The sequence below is a fragment of the Parus major genome, chromosome 10, assembly GCF_001522545.3.
Source record: "Parus major isolate Abel chromosome 10, Parus_major1.1, whole genome shotgun sequence".
NCBI lineage: Eukaryota > Metazoa > Chordata > Aves > Passeriformes > Paridae > Parus > Parus major.
This window is the reverse complement of record NC_031779.1, coordinates 3,490,421-3,510,402: the sequence shown is the minus strand read 5'-3', so window position 1 is coordinate 3,510,402 and position 19,982 is coordinate 3,490,421. Positions and strand designations below refer to the sequence as shown.

General features: G+C 37.5%; 1 protein-coding gene across 11 annotated transcripts in view; it reads right to left on the bottom strand.

The window, feature by feature from the left end:
- The window catches only part of HERC1 (HECT and RLD domain containing E3 ubiquitin protein ligase family member 1), a 113,114-nt gene that overhangs the window by 78,906 nt on the left and 14,226 nt on the right, over positions 1 to 19,982 (bottom strand). For 9 of the 11 annotated variants that reach the window (XM_033516953.1, XM_033516949.1, XM_033516954.1 and 6 more), the window contains exons 15-31: positions 19,798 to 19,930; positions 19,090 to 19,281; positions 18,341 to 18,562; positions 17,302 to 17,475; positions 15,660 to 15,774; positions 15,444 to 15,564; positions 13,969 to 14,140; positions 11,731 to 12,037; positions 10,540 to 10,663; positions 10,224 to 10,275; positions 4,122 to 4,393; positions 3,599 to 3,814; positions 3,389 to 3,509; positions 2,621 to 2,858; positions 1,526 to 1,719; positions 440 to 595; positions 99 to 205 (exon numbers count right to left, since the gene is read on the bottom strand). In XM_033516953.1, coding sequence (XP_033372844.1) covers positions 99 to 205; positions 440 to 595; positions 1,526 to 1,719; positions 2,621 to 2,858; positions 3,389 to 3,509; positions 3,599 to 3,814; positions 4,122 to 4,393; positions 10,224 to 10,275; positions 10,540 to 10,663; positions 11,731 to 12,037; positions 13,969 to 14,140; positions 15,444 to 15,564; positions 15,660 to 15,774; positions 17,302 to 17,475; positions 18,341 to 18,562; positions 19,090 to 19,281; positions 19,798 to 19,930 — 2,916 coding nt within the window. The remainder of the gene's footprint in view (positions 1 to 98; positions 206 to 439; positions 596 to 1,525; positions 1,720 to 2,620; positions 2,859 to 3,388; positions 3,510 to 3,598; positions 3,815 to 4,121; positions 4,394 to 10,223; positions 10,276 to 10,539; positions 10,664 to 11,730; positions 12,038 to 13,968; positions 14,141 to 15,443; positions 15,565 to 15,659; positions 15,775 to 17,301; positions 17,476 to 18,340; positions 18,563 to 19,089; positions 19,282 to 19,797; positions 19,931 to 19,982) is intronic. The other 2 variants (XM_033516956.1, XM_033516952.1) reach the window with 1 other exon arrangement.

Here is a 19,982-nt window from a genome sequence, read left to right as displayed (position 1 = left end):
TGAGCCTTCTTTGATTTAGATTTTGAAACCTATGAAACATTTAGAAGTCTAAGAGACTTTTTGAGAAAATGTGAAAGTTTATAACAAAATATAAAGACCTGAGCCATCTGATCATCTTCAACACCAGATTCACAAGCAGGTAACACAGCTTCTAGTACATGAAGTGCGAGCAGTCTAGTTCTCAGATTGCCAACCAAGGGAACTCCTGAAGATGGAACAACGTGTCAATAATCTTAAAATTACTTCTGCTCCAGGCCTGCCCCTGGCTCCATGCCCCCAGTGCCCCAGCCTTTAACCCCTGTACACCTGTACTGCACTTGCTTTGAACTGCTCACTAGGAATATTCACTATGTAATACATGTTCTAACAGGGCTTAGTTTTTGAAACTTCACTACAGAAATGCAAAGTAGACATGGAGCACATTTTGACATGATCATACCTGAGCAACACTTCTGGGAAGCAATGTTAAGGAGGACTTCTGTCCACTTTGGAGATGCCATCTTGGACTGAATTGCTTTTGAAGACACAACTCTACGCAGGAAAACAAGAAAGTCTCCCAGGTGCAATTCTGCTGCATGTTGCTTTCGGAGGGCAGCTAGGAAGTTAAAGCAAAGTTTTCAGTTACAGTCTTAATATTACAACTTGACTAGCAGTCCTGGTTACTGGGAACAACCTGCTCTGCAGGTAAAAGTACAATAATCAATTATTATGTGATGGTTGGCTGTTAGCTTTGGCTGGATGGCAGGTGCCCATCAAGCTGTGCTCTCACTCCAGCTCCTCAGCAAGACACAGAGAGAAAATAACAATAAACATCTGTGGGTCAAGGTAAGGGAGGGAGACCTCTGTGGCAAGACCTCACATTCTAATTCCTGATTAATTATCTTACTAATTCATCAGACAGTGCATTATTTATAAGACAGTTAAAAGCACAAACAAAAACATATGTACAACACTTAAAACAAAGCTACAATTAAAAATTCTCCAAACACAATTTCCACTAAAATTCAAAATGCTCATTAAGGGATTGCAAGCTACATGAGGACACCAGTATTTCAGAAAATCTTTCACTGAAGATTTTTCATATGACACAGTAGTGTCACCTTCTTGCCATCCCCTCAGATTGCAAAACTGCATAATACAAAGCAAATACAATAATTTCCTGAATAAAGCTGTATTTTTTTATCGTTTGAAATTTAGATAATTATGACCACATTTATGAAAAACACCACAACCACCAATGCATTTTTCAATGAAAACTGTATTCTCTTCCTAATTCCAAACCCAATGACATAATTCTTATTCTCAGCCTGCTCCTATCCTTACAGCTTTGAACCTTTGTGGCTCAATTCTATATAAATCTGAACACAAAATCATTTGATGACTTTAATCTAATTTACAGAGTTAAAAATGACCCAACAGAAACCAATACACAACAGAGTGGATGAGGACCTCAGCATTCTGTGGTTTCCTCTATTATGTTTCCTGGTATTTTAGAATCATAACAGAAATTATGTAAGGTAATTACCTCTGAAGTCTCTCTTCTCATTATCCCCATTCAAATCTGCCTTTTTTGATTCCACTTCACCTTCCTCACCCTCCTCTTCTCCAAAGGAAGCCATCAGCATCACACCAGCTTGTGATAGCAAGTTCTTCAGCTGGCTGCACAATAAATCCAGCAAGGACTGCACCACCTTTGGGCTCAGTTTATCTGCATAGGTTCTGTACACACACACAGAAAAAGTAAAGTGCACTTGAAAGCTGATCCAAGGAACAATTGCAGCAGGTTACTTTTCCCCATCCTCCTCTACAGGCTTAGATTGTTTTAATTATTTTAACCCTATTTTTAAAGCAAATTAAAACGGTCCAATCTTTGGAGTCAAAGAATAAGTTTTCAGTACTTTTTAGGGAAAAAAGGAACAACTCTGTTAATCATAATTCCACTGCAATTTCTGAAGATGGGGTGCTGTTTCTATGTGTTTGGGGACTTTTTTGATGTAGGATTATTGGGCTTTTTTACATAACAGATTTGGCAGATAAATGCAATGTGTTGTACAAAGACTGAAAGAAAGATGCATGTACTGAATACCAAACAATAGCCTCACCTCAACTAGAAAATACTTTCTCCACAGGTTTTCTTTACTGAGTAAGACTAAATATTTAAGTATTGGTAGGACTTTGCATGCTGTCCCATGGTCTAGCATGAGACCAATATTTCTTAGAAAATTATTTCATATTCTGGAAAGAAGCATGATGTCCTGCTCCAAGGAACTCCCACATTAACAGCATTGCCTTTACACAAATAACTTTTACACATCAAGAGAAACTCTTCTCACATCAACTGAATACACTTCCACACAAAGCTGAAGTAGCAAAGTGGGGATTACTAAAATACAGTGTTTACAGACCACAAAGCTGTGACTATTCAGGTTCAAACACTCACAACTAAAAAATATTTGTTAGTCTTACATGCATCTTTCTGATGAATAATGACTACTCTTCCCCCACCCCCTTCACTTATGTATTTCTGAGCAACATTTATTGTCCTAATGAAAGCTCAGACATTTTTCAAGGGTGCTGATAAGCCCAGTGATGAAATTTACTGAAAGCAAGGGACACTCACCCTGTAGTGATAGCCAGGATCTGCAGCAGTCTTGTGCTCGCTACTTTTAAAGCTGTGCTGAGCTGAGAAATCCCAGTTTTGGGCAGCAGCTGCAGAGGCTGCCCTAACATGGTGTCTGTGCCACACAGCTGGGACAGCACATTCAGCAGCCCCGTGGAAATGGCCAAGGACACATCCACGGGCTGATAGTGCACGCTGAGAGCAAAGACTGTCACCAAGAGAAGACGCTGTTGTGCTTCTAAGATTAAAATAAAGTTGCTTTTAATTAATAAGATGTTCAGAGTAAGAATTCTAAGACAGAAGATCAGCAGATTACTTTTAAAATATAATTTAATTAATTAAATTATCAAAGAAAAAGTAAGTCTTGTCAGACACTTTGAGGTAGTCTTTCTGATGAACCACTGCACTCTTCTTTAACTCAATGTAACTCTGCATCAAAATTGCCCAAGAAAGAGCAGCACACAGATCTAGTTTGTGATATAAATGTTCTGAGGCTAAATCTCAAACCAGCATCTTCTATCTGAGGTGAAGTACTTAATTTTGTAACTGTTTCACATTATTTCTCAAGGTGAAACACCAAAACAACCCAGGTAACAATGTCCACTGGGTTCTACCAACAAATGCAGATTTCTCTCTTTTAGGAAAAGAAGTCAGATAGGTAATTCAGTGAATTCTGGTCACTAAAATCAAAGTCTGTCTTGGAAAAAATACAAGCTGTCCTACTGTACATTAGAGAACATCTGGTTTGCCTATTTGCTTTTCACTTACCTATGTGATGCTTATTAGCTTGCAGAGCTCTTTCTAACGTAGCAGATAACTGCTGGTAAATTTTGTGCACAGCCATCTGAATTTCAATTTGAATGCTCCTCTTGGCTGCTCTGATACCATCCTGGGCCAAACAAACAAACAAAGATTATAATAATTGAGACATTTTTATCACTGGGTTATTGAAACAGCAGAAACTGCTGAAGTACACACCTGGTAGTGATGCAATCTTACACTCTCTCCTTTGGCCCCTGCATGTCCCACAGTGCCCAGACCAAAGCAGCCAGCAAGAAACTGGAGTCTAACAGAAGTAAGCAGTGAAGAAGACTGAAATCCTGGTATTTGGCGGTTTCCCATTAATGGCACACAGCCTTTTTCCTCCATTCCTGATAGAAGCACCAAAATCTGATGAAGTGCTTCCAGACGAAGCTAAAAATAAATGCAAGCGAAATACAATATTAAGTAAGAAGCCACTACCCCTAGAAATGGAAACTGGATTATACTGAACTGTAAGCAAGGATGAATGAGGTCACCATTTTCTCCTTCAGGTGTTTTTTTAATAGGGAACACTTTCAGTTTTGTTTTGGAGTTAGTTAACATAACATTCACAGTTCTAGTTAAGATATTTAACAGAAAAGAAGGAAAAACTACTTTAACAGGTAGAATTTGGACACTTTCAAAAAAATTCCTATAATAATGTATGAAGAATAAGAAGAGTTGTTTAACTAAAATTTACCTCAGCCCTCAACTGCTGCTGCTCCATTGCAATTATTGATGCTTGTGGACTGGTGGACATACTTTCCTCTGGTTCCTTAAATCCTGGGGAATTTCCCACATCTCCACTTACAAAACTGACAGCATTTTCTATCAAAGTATGAACTCCAAGGGATCTTGAGAGATCAAAATCAGACTCAACAAATGAGTAGGAGGATGTGTATAACCAATCTCTGCTGTGTTTCAGTCGAACCCACGAGTCACTCAGAGATTCCATTTGACTGTGTATTGCTCCTAAAGATACACAAAAGGAAGTTTCATCAACTCTGATACAGGTAATTTTGGCAGTAGGTAAAGACTGAACTGCTGCTACTGACACAGGTGGAAAATGAATATTCATGTTAATTATACCATGCATTAAGCAACTTAGAGCAAAACACTTGATTTAGATTTACAGCAATTTCCTTAAAGAAAAGGCTGTATTTCTCTTAAATGTTAAGCACTATTGCAAAAAGCTGCCATGTGAAAAAACAAAAAGAAGCCACTCAAACTGCTCAGCTTAAAGCTAGAACACTGAATAAAAAATGCTTTGCAGCTAAATGACAAAAGAGTAAAGAAAAAAATTTCTACCAACACAACTTAGGCACCTGGATATTTACTTCAGTGTTTAAACATTAAGCAAGAGTGGTTTTGGTTTTAATCACTGTATTTCATAGTTTTGGAAAACCACAATGTTATTCTGAATTAAGTATTTACAGAATTCATGACTACAAAAGAGAACAGAAATTCTTTAGACTAACAGAGAACATTTACTTTGACTTAAGACAAATACATGTATATTAAGCACTATCTAGAGTAAGTGTTAGATTTCTTTCATCTGGCAGTTTCACAAGTTTATTTTCAAGGACTTCCTATCATCAGCATTCCATTACCTGAAACTTTACTGCCACTAATAAATGGACTTCTTCAAATGAGCATCAGTCTGCAGCACTGGAATTCATCACCATAAATAAGTTTGGTCTCATTTCTAAGAGAGTTTTGCTAGAACTCTCTCCCTAGCACAAATGAATGCCATGCCACTCAAGTCATAACTTCATCAGCAGTTAATTGACTGGCATCAGTCAGTATTTTCCTCCTTTTATAAGTGCTGTTTGCCCACTTGGAGGCATGCAAAGTACTGCAAAACGGCACACCCTGCTCAGAAGAACTTCCCATCTGTATAGATAGACAGTGTCTGGAGACCTCAGTAGAAACTGTATTAAACTAAACTAAGCTGTATTTAAACTAACTTTGAAATTTTAGTTTGGATTATTCACAAAATGTACAAAAAATGTTTAAATATTTATTTACCTTGTGTACAGTAAGTTATAATTTGGAGAATCACAACCTGCTCACAGTAATCATACAAATCTGTATGAGTGAAGAATGTGTTTGAAACTTCAGTTTTAAACATCTTTCTGCAGGGTATCAGCTTCAAACACTATTAAACATAGCCATTTTCAGGGAAGTCACACAAATTCATAGGAATTCATTTGTCCAAAGCTTGCTTTCATCAGTAAGGCTGAGTTCCAATGGTAACAGCCAGACCCAAATCTCATGGTCTCCTTTAAACACTGCCTACCAATATCAGCTGCTCACAGGAACAAGCAAAGACAGACACAGAGGTTTTGAACTTGGACTAAAACTTTCCTAGCAACCTACATAACTTTTTTCCTGAAGTAAAGGCAAAATGCTGTTATTCTGCCACTGAGTCAGGACATACAGGTCACAATTAGCACCTTCATGCAATTTACAAATTCAAAATGCTGTGAAGTTTTTCTTCTCTTTTGTCAACCAGGTTACCTTCACTTAGTTGCCAAAAATTTAATTTTCAGGGCTATGATTTATGAAAACCTGTTCACATCCCATTTTGTTTTCAGCAAATAGTGTTAATGTGCATTTCCATAGTATTCTTAACAGCTGCTACTAAGCAGACTGCTATGGCTTCAGAAAGAACCATCACATCGATCATACAGACTCAAGTTTATTTTGGATAATGCAAAGATCATGCTCAAACACTTCTTTTCAAAGTGCTATCTAATTTCCTAATCTCTGCTACTTTATGTAACACAGTAAGACTACATGGTGTACAGAGAACAACCTATTTTATCACGTCTACTATGAAAAAAATGAAAGAAATTCTGTTACTCAATTTTACAGTTTATACCTGGCAATAATATTTAAAAAAAAGACAGATGACCTTACTCTAATTTTAACATCAATTCTTAGAATTGATTTAAAGCCTTCCTTTAAAATCTAAGTTCCATGGGGAAGTGGTTGGTGAGAAACATAAGATAAATAAGACAGAACAGACCAAATAGGTGCTAAAATACTCTGTTTCATGTAGATGTGGTTTCCTGGCAAGTGCACGGTGAACAGAGCCCAGGGGAGAGGATAAATGAAGCCTCAGATTACCCACAGGAAGCACAGCTAAACCATTTCCAAGTCCACAAACGTTGCCTACACAGCAACAGCTCTTTCCAAAAGCCCTCCAGCCTTTGTACAGCAGGGGAGCTCAAAACAGCCCACAGTGACTTCAGCTTCCTCCCCTCCACCTGCCCCACACTACACTATGCCACACCACAGAATCAAAGTATTTGGATAGAAACAAAAAACAATTCCAATGGCTTAAATCATAAGCTGAAGGAAACCTTTCATGGGTTTACAGAACATCAGAAGAAAATTTAGTTCTGATAGGCAACAAACCTTAGAGGAAACCCAACCACATATTAATAAATATTATTTAAATAATATTATTTCATATGTGAAGAAACTATGAGGTCTTAGGTAACTGTACAAAATGCAAGAATGTTTAAATGTAAGACCAATGTAAAATTGTTTCTAATTTGGAGGAAAGTGCAGTGATTATGAGTTACAGATTAAACATAAAAGAATAGAAGTTATAACTGAAAGGAGAGGGTTTAAACACAAGTATGTCAGAAATCAAAAGAGCATAAATCAGAATTGTAAGTGTTTAACCATTAGGGCACAGAGATCTAAAAGTAATTTCTTCCCTCTTGACAATATTATGTATCAGCAGAAGAATCAAATGTGTGACTACATTGGAGCTCAGCTTGATTCTGTGTAACATCAATCACACAGAATTGATTGCAGCACAGCACTTCCAGAAGCCTCTACAATCACATGAACAGAGCTGCACAGACGAATAAACCTGAAGCTTACAGTAAAGAAAATTTACTTGTCCTTATAAGCCAGCTTGTAATAATGAGTTTTCTAAATGAATGTGGCACAGCTGCAATACACTCCTTATAAAACAAAAAATATGTAGGGAAGCTATAGAGACAAGAAAATAAACATGCCGTAAGTTACTTGCTTGAAGCTCTTCTTTTCTCTGGGGCTCAACTGGCCAAAAAGGAGTAAATACACTATACCACACAAGAATCAGAAGACAAAAGCAGACATTTGAAACAGCAGGTAACATAAAATCTCTTCCTCGTATTATTCTGACTTAAACAATCAGTCTCATCTCAATCAATACAAAAAACCAAGGAGCAAGGTATGTGGAAATTTACTCTTGTTTGGCATGAATACAGCCTAAGACAACAGTCTTTTTAAATTCTCCACTTTCAAGGGAAAAAGAAATAATCCCCTGTAGCACAGCTGTAGGCATTCATGTGTGTATTCTTGTATGTTCAAGTCCCTTCCTTAAGCACAATTTGTCAATTTTAAAAGGCAGAATTCATAAATATTTTAATTCCATTTCAATTTAAGTTGCTACTTTTTTTTGGAGTAGCCCAACTGTGTCAGTAAGGCACAGCAGTACACACAAGTACACTGAAATTCACTGAGTTAAGTGGCAGGTGATGAAAACCCACAAGTGGAGGACTCTCACTTCTCTCTACCCTGTGGCCTGAGCTTTCCTTACTGCTGTGTACCTGACGTGGTGTACAGCACCCAACAGACACTGTACACAACATTTACAACATCTGCAGGCACACTCTCTGGATCTTCAAAACAAGCAACAGAAAAAACAAAGGGCTTAGATACAAGGGGAAAAGAAAAATGTGCTGCTCATCATCCCTTACTGCAAAATTGCTCAAAAAGACTTTTTCTGTAGGGATGGAAGGAAAAGTTTACTGATACAGAAATAACTGAATAATAGCAAGGAACAAGATACTGAAAAGATCTCAGATTGAAATAGGAATAACCCAGTTCTCTTTCTGAATAGACAGAATAAATTAAGAAGGCAATTAGAATGAAAATTGGACTGAGTGGCTAAGATGTTAATTAAGTTAAAAGAGAATGCTTTTCCTTCCATACTCATCTGCAAGACCATAGGAACTCATAGTATTATCTCCTTTATTCATCACAGCACACCACAAAAATAAAGATAAAACTGGAGGGGATTCACCAAACATGCCTAGCTGGCACTTCACTGTGCCAGCCACGTGACAAGGGGTGGACAATGTAAAAAAGCTACAAGTTACACCCTCACCAAACACTGGGACACGCTTCAGTTCTAGGAGATAACTAGGATTCACAAAACAGACATGTCACAAGAGACACAAGACCATAAAAAGCACTGAACAGCCCATCCATTTATCACACAAATATCTGTAGATCTTTTCTTGACCTTGACAGACCTATGAGGAATGTTTGCCTGCAGGTGCACCCTGCATTCTCTGACTCTGGCATTGGTTATGAACCAAAACTGGCATATATATCACCCAACATAAGCAGACAAGCTTGCATTACTGTGTGCTAACTCCCAAGGAAGTCTTCCAGTACCGAAACAGAGGCACCTGTACATGACATGTTTGTGACATGTTTGCAAATGAGCAATTTGAGCTTCTTTTAAGGTTCTGGACAGACTTCACTGTATTTATCTGTTTCTCCTCAGTGTTCAGACCTGGTAGAGGATCTTCTTGCTATAATTCAAGTTCTGATGAAGTCTACTGTCACACTATGTCTCACTTCCTGAGGCTCATGGCCTAAGCAACAGCCCAGGAACCATGATCCATGAGACATATTGTATCTGAGACATAATCCAAGATCATTTCCAAGGTTATTTTTAGGACACAGAGGATATCAAGTACAGAGTTCAATGTCAGAGTAATGGCAAAGCTAAAAATGCTGACTTCAAAATTGACCTGCAGATCAGGGGTTGACAGAGGCCTTCTGATGGATCTTCTAATCCTGAGAATGCCATGATACAGCTGCTGTCACAGTAAAAGCAGCTCTAGTGCATTTTTTTATTTGTTCAGCTGTTTCAATTGATTATGCATGGTCAAGGCATCTCTTCCCACATTACTTAAATATTGAAATCTAATGGGTGCTGCCACTGACAGTAACCTGTCCATTTCCAAAAGACTTTAAAAGGCATGAAACCTCTGAGTACGCTGCTCAGTGATGAAGCCTTTTAAACCAGAACTCTTACCTTGCCCAACAGTATCAAGGCTTCTGTTACTGACACATATCATAACTCAGCCTAATTCCTGTTTGCATAGTCACATGTTTTTTACAGATACAGAAGACCTGAGTCATGATTCTCAGACAGATTCTGCACCATCCAGATGGAAGTGGGACTTCTATCAAGGAGCTCACTAAGATTCCCCAGTATGAATCAGTAACAAAGAACAACAGAAAATGTGGTTGCTTGGTTCTATAGGTGTGCTGGTGTTGGATGCAAAGTAAAGCAGTGTCTTCTGAATGCAAGTTCTCCAAATTCAAGCACATTTTATGGTAAAAATTCATTGTTAGCACAAGAACAGAATGTTCCACATAAACTTCTTTCACAATTATTTATTCCTGAAGTCACATGAGTGAAAACAGAATGCATGTTTCTGATTCACTTAACAGAAAACCTCACTTGTTTCAAAGGAGCATTACAATTCTAGAAACGAGAATGAAGAGTTATAACCAAGGAAATACTATAACCAAGGCACAAAGCAACAGAACTTCACACAACAGAGAGCAGGTAGCAGTTATTTTAAATGCTATTTTTAAATGCTCAGATTTAACACCTGTTATGTAACTGTAAACTGTATGCAATGGCAAACACAGTTTAACTTAGGAAATTAACATTTAGCAGGTTAGTATTCACTAGGTAAACAAAAGAACTTACCCCTCTTCCTGTGTGATGCTGCCAAATCCAAATCAACATTTCGTCTTCCACTCTAGATTAAAATATTAATAAAAGCCTCATTTCCTCAGTTGATCATACGTGGTGCATGTCAGTATTTACATTTCATCCCTCACCCATAAAAGTGAAACAATTAACAGAGCTACAATTATTTCAACGTTTTTTTTACCATTAGTGCCTTCTCTTAACAATGATGAATTAATGTATCAAAACACAGCGCTAAACAAATGTTTCAGATGTACTTCCCATCTAAACATTGCATTGACAATCCTTAAATACATCATGCTGGTTTACATACCAGTGAATAACCTTCCTCATCTGATTCTGGCTGAGACAAATCAGATTCACTTCTTGACTTCATCAGTCTGTAGCTTGAGCTTGCATGGATTGAGCGACTTTCTGCTGTAAGACTTTCACTCCTGCTTCAGGTGCACACAAAAAAAACCACTGATATTACACAAAAGTAAGAGTTGATAGACAAATATAGCAGGCATCACAGTTTTGTTTGGGAGGAGACTATCACAGAACACCACAAGACTACATTGAAGAGGAAAAGAATGGTCTGATGGCTTCAATTATGCTTATAAAGGGTATTAGTAAACTTTGTTACTTCTTAACAGCCTTACTGGTCAACTAAACAAATGTCAACCTCGAATAAGTGATTGCTCTAGAGCCTTGTAAGTATTACACAGAGTAAAAAGAAACACTCTGAGCTGAGAGGGCAAGAAACAGAGACAAAGTAAGTGGGTGAAAATCAGCACTGAACTTGTTAAAAACCCACCCATAAAATGTATCCTAAAGTTGATATGCTGGAGATGAAAGCCACTTTGACAATGACAGAGGCAGCCACCCCCGCTTTAGGGACTGGATTTCCAAAAAGAGGCAAAAAGAATAAAAGAGGACTGAATATATAAAATTTTTCTCTCCAACATCTTAATATCTTTCCCATCAATATCTTAATTTAAAATATTGAAACAGGACACCTAAAAACAAAAAGTCTTACCCATGCCTGTGACAGAAATATTTATAAAAATCAACCACGAACACTTCTGTCATAATAGGCTTTGAATATTTTGTTTTAAACATATAGGTTTGGTTTTTTTAACACCACTATATAGGACATTGGTATGGGTCAAAAAACCACAAACAGGGTAAAAAAATCCAAACACACACAACTTAAAGAAAAAATAAACAACTTTTCCAAGTGTCTCATGCTGTCTGTACATGTGATGATCTGAACTATTTACCACTAAGCCCTACTTTGAAACTTAAATAGGGTCCACACAGAATAAAACTCTTCAGGTTTAGTTAGCATGGCCAAGGAAAATTTAGAAAAATCACTATTTTCAATGGAAGCATAACACTGCTATCAGCAGAAATTTCCTTCTAAAAAAACTGCAATAACCATGAGAGGAAAACTGGGGTTGTTTAATCAGTTCTCTAGGGAACAGAGAAGAGTTCACCATGGTGTAGAATCAGCAAAGCCCACCTGGTCATGAGGCCGATGCCCTCGGGAGCAGCAGAGGGAGGCTGCTGGTGCTGCCCATCCTCCCTACGCTTCTGCAGCTCCTCAATGACAGGGCTCACGCCCAAGATCAGCAAGGCACATCTGTGGATCACAGAGTTGCAGGCAGCAGTGTACACATCCTGCCCTTCTGTCAGATCAGTGCTGATCCTTCGCTCCTGCTGGGACTGAGCAGGTGGATCATCAAGTCTAGTCCCTGGCCCCGTGCTCATCCTATCTCGATCCCGACTGCGAGCTACTTCACGGGCTGATAGGAAACATTGAAAGATTTCTGTAACATGCAACACAAAAAGAAAGTCTTAACTTCTAGACAAAGCTACAGAGAATAAAATATTCATCTACATCTTGGGCCAAAAACTGCCCCACTATAAAGAACAACTAATATTTTTCTAACAGCAAAAGAATACAATAATAATACAATGCCATAAAGGAAGTCATGCAAACAAGTTAAATGAAGCATTTACACAACATTACTTTGAAAATGAAGGACAATGCACTTTGACAGAACACCAAAACTCTTTTAGTGTCTTACTGCAACCCAATTCCTGTTTGAATAGCATCAAAGAGAAAAAGATTATTTCACGTTTGCCTTTTAACAGATGTATGTAAAATAATGCTTCTGTAAATCTGTATTGCACACACCAGAACATCTCCAATTCAATACTGGAACAGTTTCAGGCTTTTATTAGCTTTGGGCAGTACAATGAAGATCAAAATTCTTAGCCTACTTAATTCTGCTGTAGTCTAAAGGGTCAGCTTCTTCCAAAGAGTATGTGTGAGAGATCTCTTCATCTATGTCAAATGAACTAAAGTTCTCTTGATTTAATAATTTTAATTTTAAAGATTCAGGCACCCTTTGGAAAGGCAAAGGTAAAACTAAATACTTCCTTCACTGAAATGAATACAACTCCACAAGTCAGCTTCAGCATCCCTTAGGCACACAAGTGAGAGAGTCAGCATCTTCCTATTTATCTGGACATGTAACACTATTGTCTGTCTGGACATTTCTGGATATATTTACTTTATTGTAGCCAGAAGTCCAGTGGAATTTGAGAGCTCTGAGCATTTGCCCAAAATAATTGCAAATCAAGCAGCCAAACATACTGCATGCACTGAGCAGGTGATGTGTAAATCTGCTACAACCACAAATCAGCTTTTGAATGTGCACTTCAGCTCCACTGCACTGTCCATGGAACAATGCATCCTACAAAACTAAAGGTGTAACATACATTTTGATCAATAAGGCCCCAAAGAGAAATGCAGGAGTCCTAATAGGAAACTGTCAACAAAATAAGAGATGACAGCAGAAACTGGAAAAAACATTTTAACAGTATCCAGAGGAACAATATTTGGAAAAGAAAAAGAAAATTGTGCCGCTATGGAAAATATTTCAAGTCAGCCAATTTCGATTTTAAAGCTACATGCATTGTACAGAAATGTTCCAAGGCATTGTAACACAAATGCTCTCTTGGAGAACACTCAGTTCACAACAGAGAAAAATCCAACCTTGTGGGACTGTTGCTCTACTGAAACGGCAAAAATTAAGGATTAACTACCCCATCAAGGTGGACTACAAGCCCAAATCAGTGTAAGAACACTTTTTGAAATTCACCTTTTTCAAGCTATCTTCTGAAGAATTAAACAAAATGTTTATAAAGCCCAGGAGAAAATATGGCAAATAGTGTTAAAAATACCAAACTGACTAAAACTTCCACTTTTTTAAGAGTAGAGATATTCAAAGACAGAAATTAAGTCCAACACAGTCCACTATTATCAACAGTTTTGTTTCCAAACTTCAGAATAGCATTCCCTTCAAAGCTTACCACATAAAATAATAACACAAACACAGCCAAAATTCTGTATCTAAATACTGATGAAAACTCAGAGATCTAATGACAAGAACTTTAGAGAAAACAAGATGAAACCAAGTAGTCTTGTAGAAGTGCATGTAGAAGTGCTGGTATATGTCAGATGCCCTGAATTGCAGTGAACTCACTTAAGTATTCACATTCCTTTGTATCTAAAAAACTTCCCTGAAATATAAAACAACTACATCACTGTATAAAAATAAACCTCTCAAAATGTTTATGCAGACAGGTCTTTCCTAATCTTTTAAATAATTTTCCAGTTTTCCCTCAGAGTGAAAAAGACATTGTCCTTCCAAAGGGCATGGAATTATTGACACACATAACCAGTACTTACTACCAGCTGTCATAACTTCATGTTCTCTTTCCTCCTCTTCATCTTCTTGTTCTGGGTGTCCTTCCTCCCTGTCACGTTCTGCCTGCTCCTCCATTTCTGCTTCTTCATCAATTGTACGAGTAAAAGAATGGTCTTGAGTATCAACATCAGCAGATTCTTGGTTATCTAGAATCTTGATTAAAAATAATACACATATGAAGTGAAATTAATTCTAACCAAAATGAAAGATATATGTACAAGGACAGTGGTATTGAATAAGAGTATTCTTCCTCTTATTTCCAAAAAAATACCTTTGATACTGTGTGAAATAAACAATAAAGAAAATAGTTTACATTCAGTATTTTAAGTATTTAAGTTGGAAAATTAAATTCTCCTTTTGTAACCATGACTCAGATTATCTGCAGAAAAATGTCTCCATGTAATGCTTACTTGGACACTACAGTCAAACTTTGACACTTCAGCACCAAAGCCTTTAGAAACCATAAGCCTGGGTATACTGTGCAAAAGCAAACCAGGTGCTTTTTCTCAGTGGGATTAAATCTGAAGCAACAAATTTACTGCATATATATAAAAGTATTGCATCTCTAAGTTTGAGGACTTCTGGGAGTAACAGAACATACTGCATGCACACCCAATGCTTTCAGAAGTGCTGAGTCTCTTGCAGCTTTGTGAGACCCCTACCCTGAGAAAGGAAGAGGGCAAAACACACATCCCCGTAATAGTTATGACCAGTAGGAGACATACCTACATTATTTTAAAGAGCACCATTAGTGCTTTACAATACAGCTAGAAAGCCTCCTAATCCTGATGTTATATGAGAATTTTGTTCATTAAAAATATCTTGCTTGTAGATTGCAAACCACAATTAAATATCCTATCAGAGAAACCTGCTTTAAGGACTCCTTTGTATTGCCAAACAGGCCCCAACCCTGTAATTCACAATTTATTATCTGGCTTAATAAAGTTTTTCAGAAGTTGCCAGTTTCAGGCCCAGTGCTCTCATATCAGACACTCACACAGGGCTGACAAGTTGCCCTAAAGCAATGCTAGGACTAAGATAATATGACCATGGAGGAAGGAAGGGGTAGGCAAGGAAGGGGAAGAGAGAGGTTCACAGATCAGAGGCGCAGATAATGCAGCTGGATTCAGGAATGGCAACCAGACAAAGCTGTGGCCTGCTCAACACAGCTAAGCTGTAGGGTTTCTATGGCCCAGCATTCTAGAGATGGGAAGAGGAAAAACCAGGCTTGAGGCTGGGCTTGGGCTGAATGATGCCAACCAATCATTTGCTTTAATTGATTTAATATCACATACTCCAGACTAATAGATTCCAAATTATCCCCTACCCATTTTCATTTGGAAACTCATGAAGGTTTTTCAAAAGGATAGAAAAAAAACCAAAAACTTGGCAATTATGTAATATTTTCTTAATAGTCAGTAAAGCCAGAAGAACTGCAAGGAGATTGCAGCCTTACCCATCTGTCTTTGGAGGATGACCTGGTCTGAATAAGCTCCATGTTCTTGCAGGCAAGCAAGCGACTCCGAACCTTATACACACAGCGGTAAACTTCTGCCAAGGCCTTGCCAGGCTGGTACCTACAGAAAATCACACCCAAGCCAGAAAAAAAATCACACCAACTTCCTTTCAAAAAGTCAAGCTGAGTTTTTAAAAGCAGCTTTAAGTTACTTGCCTGCTCTCACCACAAGCTTGACTAAGTAAACTTGTATGTTTCAGAAGAGCTGCAAGGACAAATCTGGACACAGTGTCTAAGAGTGATTCATTACTTAAAGTTGCAGTATCCCAATCTGAAAGTAGAAACAATTCATCAAAACTGGCTACAGTTCCCAAAAAACAAAAATTTTTTCAATATTGTATTCAATATCTCGAGCCATTTAAGTCCCTTTTTTTTTTTTGAGCTGACTTTAATTTAAATTTAATTTTAAAAAAAACTTTTCCCCACTTTAAAAAACCCACATTTTTATATTATTATTATATTATATATTTATATTATTTATATATTTATATATTATACGTATTATATATAATATAAATATATAAACTAATATATATTCATAAAATAAACATGTATTATTATATATATTTAAATATGTTATTTAAATATAATATATATATAAATATATACTATATATAATATATATAATATATATAATAATATATATTTGTAAAATAAATATATATTATTATATATATTTATAAAATAAATATATATTATTTTATATATTATATATTATTAATTTATATTATCTAATATTTCATATTGCACCATGATGAAAAAACTGAACTGCCAAGCAAACCTTCACAAAGCACCATAATTTTCCTTTAGCAAACAAAAAGTTACTGTTCTCCTTTGTTACAAATATGTTTATAATGTATTTTTCTGCTAAATGTTAGCTATAAATCCTTGTGAACTGCTGTAGAAGGGACAAAAAGTACCTGGCCATAGGTAAGTCTAGTCTAACACACCAGCTCCTCAGCAAGTTCCATGACTTTGCCTGTGATGCTATGCTAACATGACCATACAACTTTAAGTCAGCTGAACAGAGCAGACCCATATCATCTTCTAAGGAACCCAGTTCCACAGCCTAAATTACACAGATTAGCCCATTCAACTCAGATTGTACAAACATAACCAGCACTGTTTTAACTGGAATTCCCATTTCTGTGGAATCCTGTAACAGAATTCCTGTGTTGTTCTCAACAGGCACACAATACCATTTGCTCTTTTCTTCATCTGGCTCAGCTTGGCCAGAGCAACAGAAAATGATCTCTGGATCCAGCAGTTACAGTACAACTACAATGCTCATCTCATTAAAAGGAACCTGGAAAGCTTGAGCAGGAAACCCAGATTTTAGGCAATAAGCATGAAAAACTATTACCACTGTAACAGCAGCCTCCCAGAGACTTGAAAAACAAAAGATGACTTACCCCTTCTTTCCATTCCTAACATATTTTGCAAGTTACTTTGCCTTCCCCTATCTCCTCCCCTTTAATTTTTCTTTTTAATTGTAAGTTTCACCCTGCTCCACTCAGAAAATAGAAAAAAACAACAATTGAATAAACAAACAAGGGTTTCTTCTTACCAGTTCAGAGGGAAAAACAACACAAAGCTACATGTTTGCCAAGCACTGAAATCAGTGTCAAAAGTAAATAACACAAAAAGCAAAAGAAATATCATAGAATATAATAATAAATTAAGTTTATCATGTTGTAGAATTAAAAATCATTGCCAAAGAAAATACAGGATTATGCTAGGAGCATAGCTGGAGCATTTAACTTGCTTTCAACATACACAGGTATTTTCAGCACTTTACCTTTACTGACAGCATAGTCCTGCATACTGATCCAGAGGCTCCTTGCTGGCTCTTTTGTACAGCCCAAGGCCAAATCAACATAGACTGTAATCTCTGGTCTCAGCTTGTAATCAAAGGGCTTCTGCTCCTCATTTCCAGACAGGGCCACTTCTAACAAGGAGCTCATGCATTTGTCTAACAGAAGGGAAATACCAAAGAAATTAAACTCCAAATTTTGGGGATTTGCATCTATCTAAATGCATGTAAACCACCTTTTACCTTCCTCTTAGTTTAAAAAAAAATTAAAAATCAAGACATGTTATTGCCCTTCCAGAAATTCACCTTACACAGGGAAGTACTTAAAATACAATCTACATAAAATCTATAGAGATTTAGAAGCATTATCCAACTCTTCTTCAAGAATATAAATCTGTATCATTAACTCTACCTGAACTGCACAGCTATACACTTGCAACTACTGCCTGGACCCATTTCAAATCACTCTGTCTTGCAAGGCTTGAAGCAGCCTACTCAGAACCAGAGGGAGAAGGAGATGTGAACTAAAAGGAACAGGGCACAAAGAAGCAACTGCCCCATTCAGATAGGAAGGGATAACTGGAACACCACTGCTGAGTTGTTGATAATTCTGGTAGATCAAAAAGAATGACATTTGCTACTGTGTTGTTTCCAATTAATAAAACAATCATTTTTCAGGTAGAATAATATAGAGGAGCTTTCTCAATAACTAATATAAAAAATTTAGTTCCTGGAGCATCTGTTAAATGCTGAGCATCTAAGAGCAAAACATTTCCAAATAACTGTGTGAAGACTGTGGTCTTTCATTAAGAAATTGTGATTTTTTTCCTCCTATATGGGTTTCCAAGACTATAAACTACATCATAACCTTAAACAGAAATTTGAAATTTTTTCTATTACTACACAAGTAGACAACACTGAAAGACAAACCTTAAGTACAGAGACTTACTCAAACATCATCAGACATTTCCCACCTGAACACATATTTACACAGGCCATTAGACCCTGGCACTGAACAGCTCACCTAAATGAGGAATATCCATCTCCACTCCATCGCTGAACAGTGGGGTTTTGAGCCAGTAGGCTGTGTCCTGCTCCTCGGGGGACACCGGAGGGCCCTGCAGCATCCCCCCGAGGCAGCGCCCGATGAGCAGGGCCACCGTCCTCTCCAGGTCCACTAGCCACACCCACGGCTGGGCAGGCTGTGGCAGAGGCACACCTGCAGGGTCGATCAACTCAGGGCCACCTGCAAGAATTCACTGCCAGGTTAGTCACCCATGCACAGGTGTCACAAACAATTCCAAAATTCCAAAGCTAATGGCAGATCTTGAGCTATATATATATATAAAATATTTCCCAGTTAATTGCAGATTTGCCCCCCAATCAGCAACTTTTCAACGGAAGAAACAGCAGCTAGGACAAACAAATAGCTGAATATTGGAAGTGCAGCACAGCAGAAGCCAGCACCATTCATGGTGCAGCTGTTCATGAAGTAAAGGCTCTTAAGCTCTGCCTGAGAACCTGCTTTGTCTAATACACACATCTCTGTGTTCTGATAAACATGTACAGATTAAGGATACAACTGGAAACAGCACTCAGAGCAGAAATAAAGTATTTCACAGCAAAGGATATTAATACATTAAGGAAATTGAAAAGGAGATGCAGCAAGACACATAGTTTAAAAAAACAGCCATCTTAAAAGGGAAAGCTAAATTCTACTACAGAATGTGCCATTGTTTAATTTTCAGATTAAAAGGACATTTGTTATTATACCATGAAGAGGCCACTGTAATTCCTGATCTTCCAAAAGGGCTGCAGCAGGCAAGAGTCTGTTGAGACAATCTAAAGGTGGCAGCAGATCCAGCAGGTAACTCAGCAGAGGCCGGGCTACTGACACGGGCAGCAGCAACAGTGAGTTCACAATTTGAGAGAGCATACTGCCAGCAGCTGATACATAAATCACATCTGCAGAGAAAAAACCAAACCTGAATTAGTTACAGTTATGGAATTATGTAAGCACAATTTAAGAAGTCAAAGAATTGCACCTCAGCTATCTCAGAATGTCTTAAACAATACAGGTTGAATTGATGGGTTTGTTTAATAATTATTAATCTCTTATTTTAGTTAAACACTTTTCAGTAATCACAATAACTGAACTTTTAAAAAGAGAAATCTAGAACTAATGAAACTGAAATACTAACACACATTCAGTATTCTGTTCACATTCTGAAGTGAAGGTGAAGAGAATGGACAATTCACATTCTCCAACCTGTGCTTCTCCTGCACACAAAACGTCCTACCAAGAACATGGACCAGACCCATTCCTGGGTAGACACCTCATCTCCACCTTTGGGGGAGACTTGGGATGCCTAATTTATGCAGATATAGGAAAAATAAGCTATTTTAAAATTCAAACCTAAGCCAAAAAAAGTTGCCTAAGGTTACAAAGCCATCATGACTGATTTTTCCATGGACAGTTACCTCTCAGTTTTTCTCCAACACTACCATTCCAAGAGCTTTCCTTAAGCAGCGTTGCAGAACGGGAATAGATATCTGTAGCATGAGGCAATAAAAGCTGAAGGTGTTTGTGAAGCAGTGCCACGCTGCTGGAATTCTAGAAGGAAACAAATAGGAATAGTACTGTAAATACATAAAAAGGGTTCACT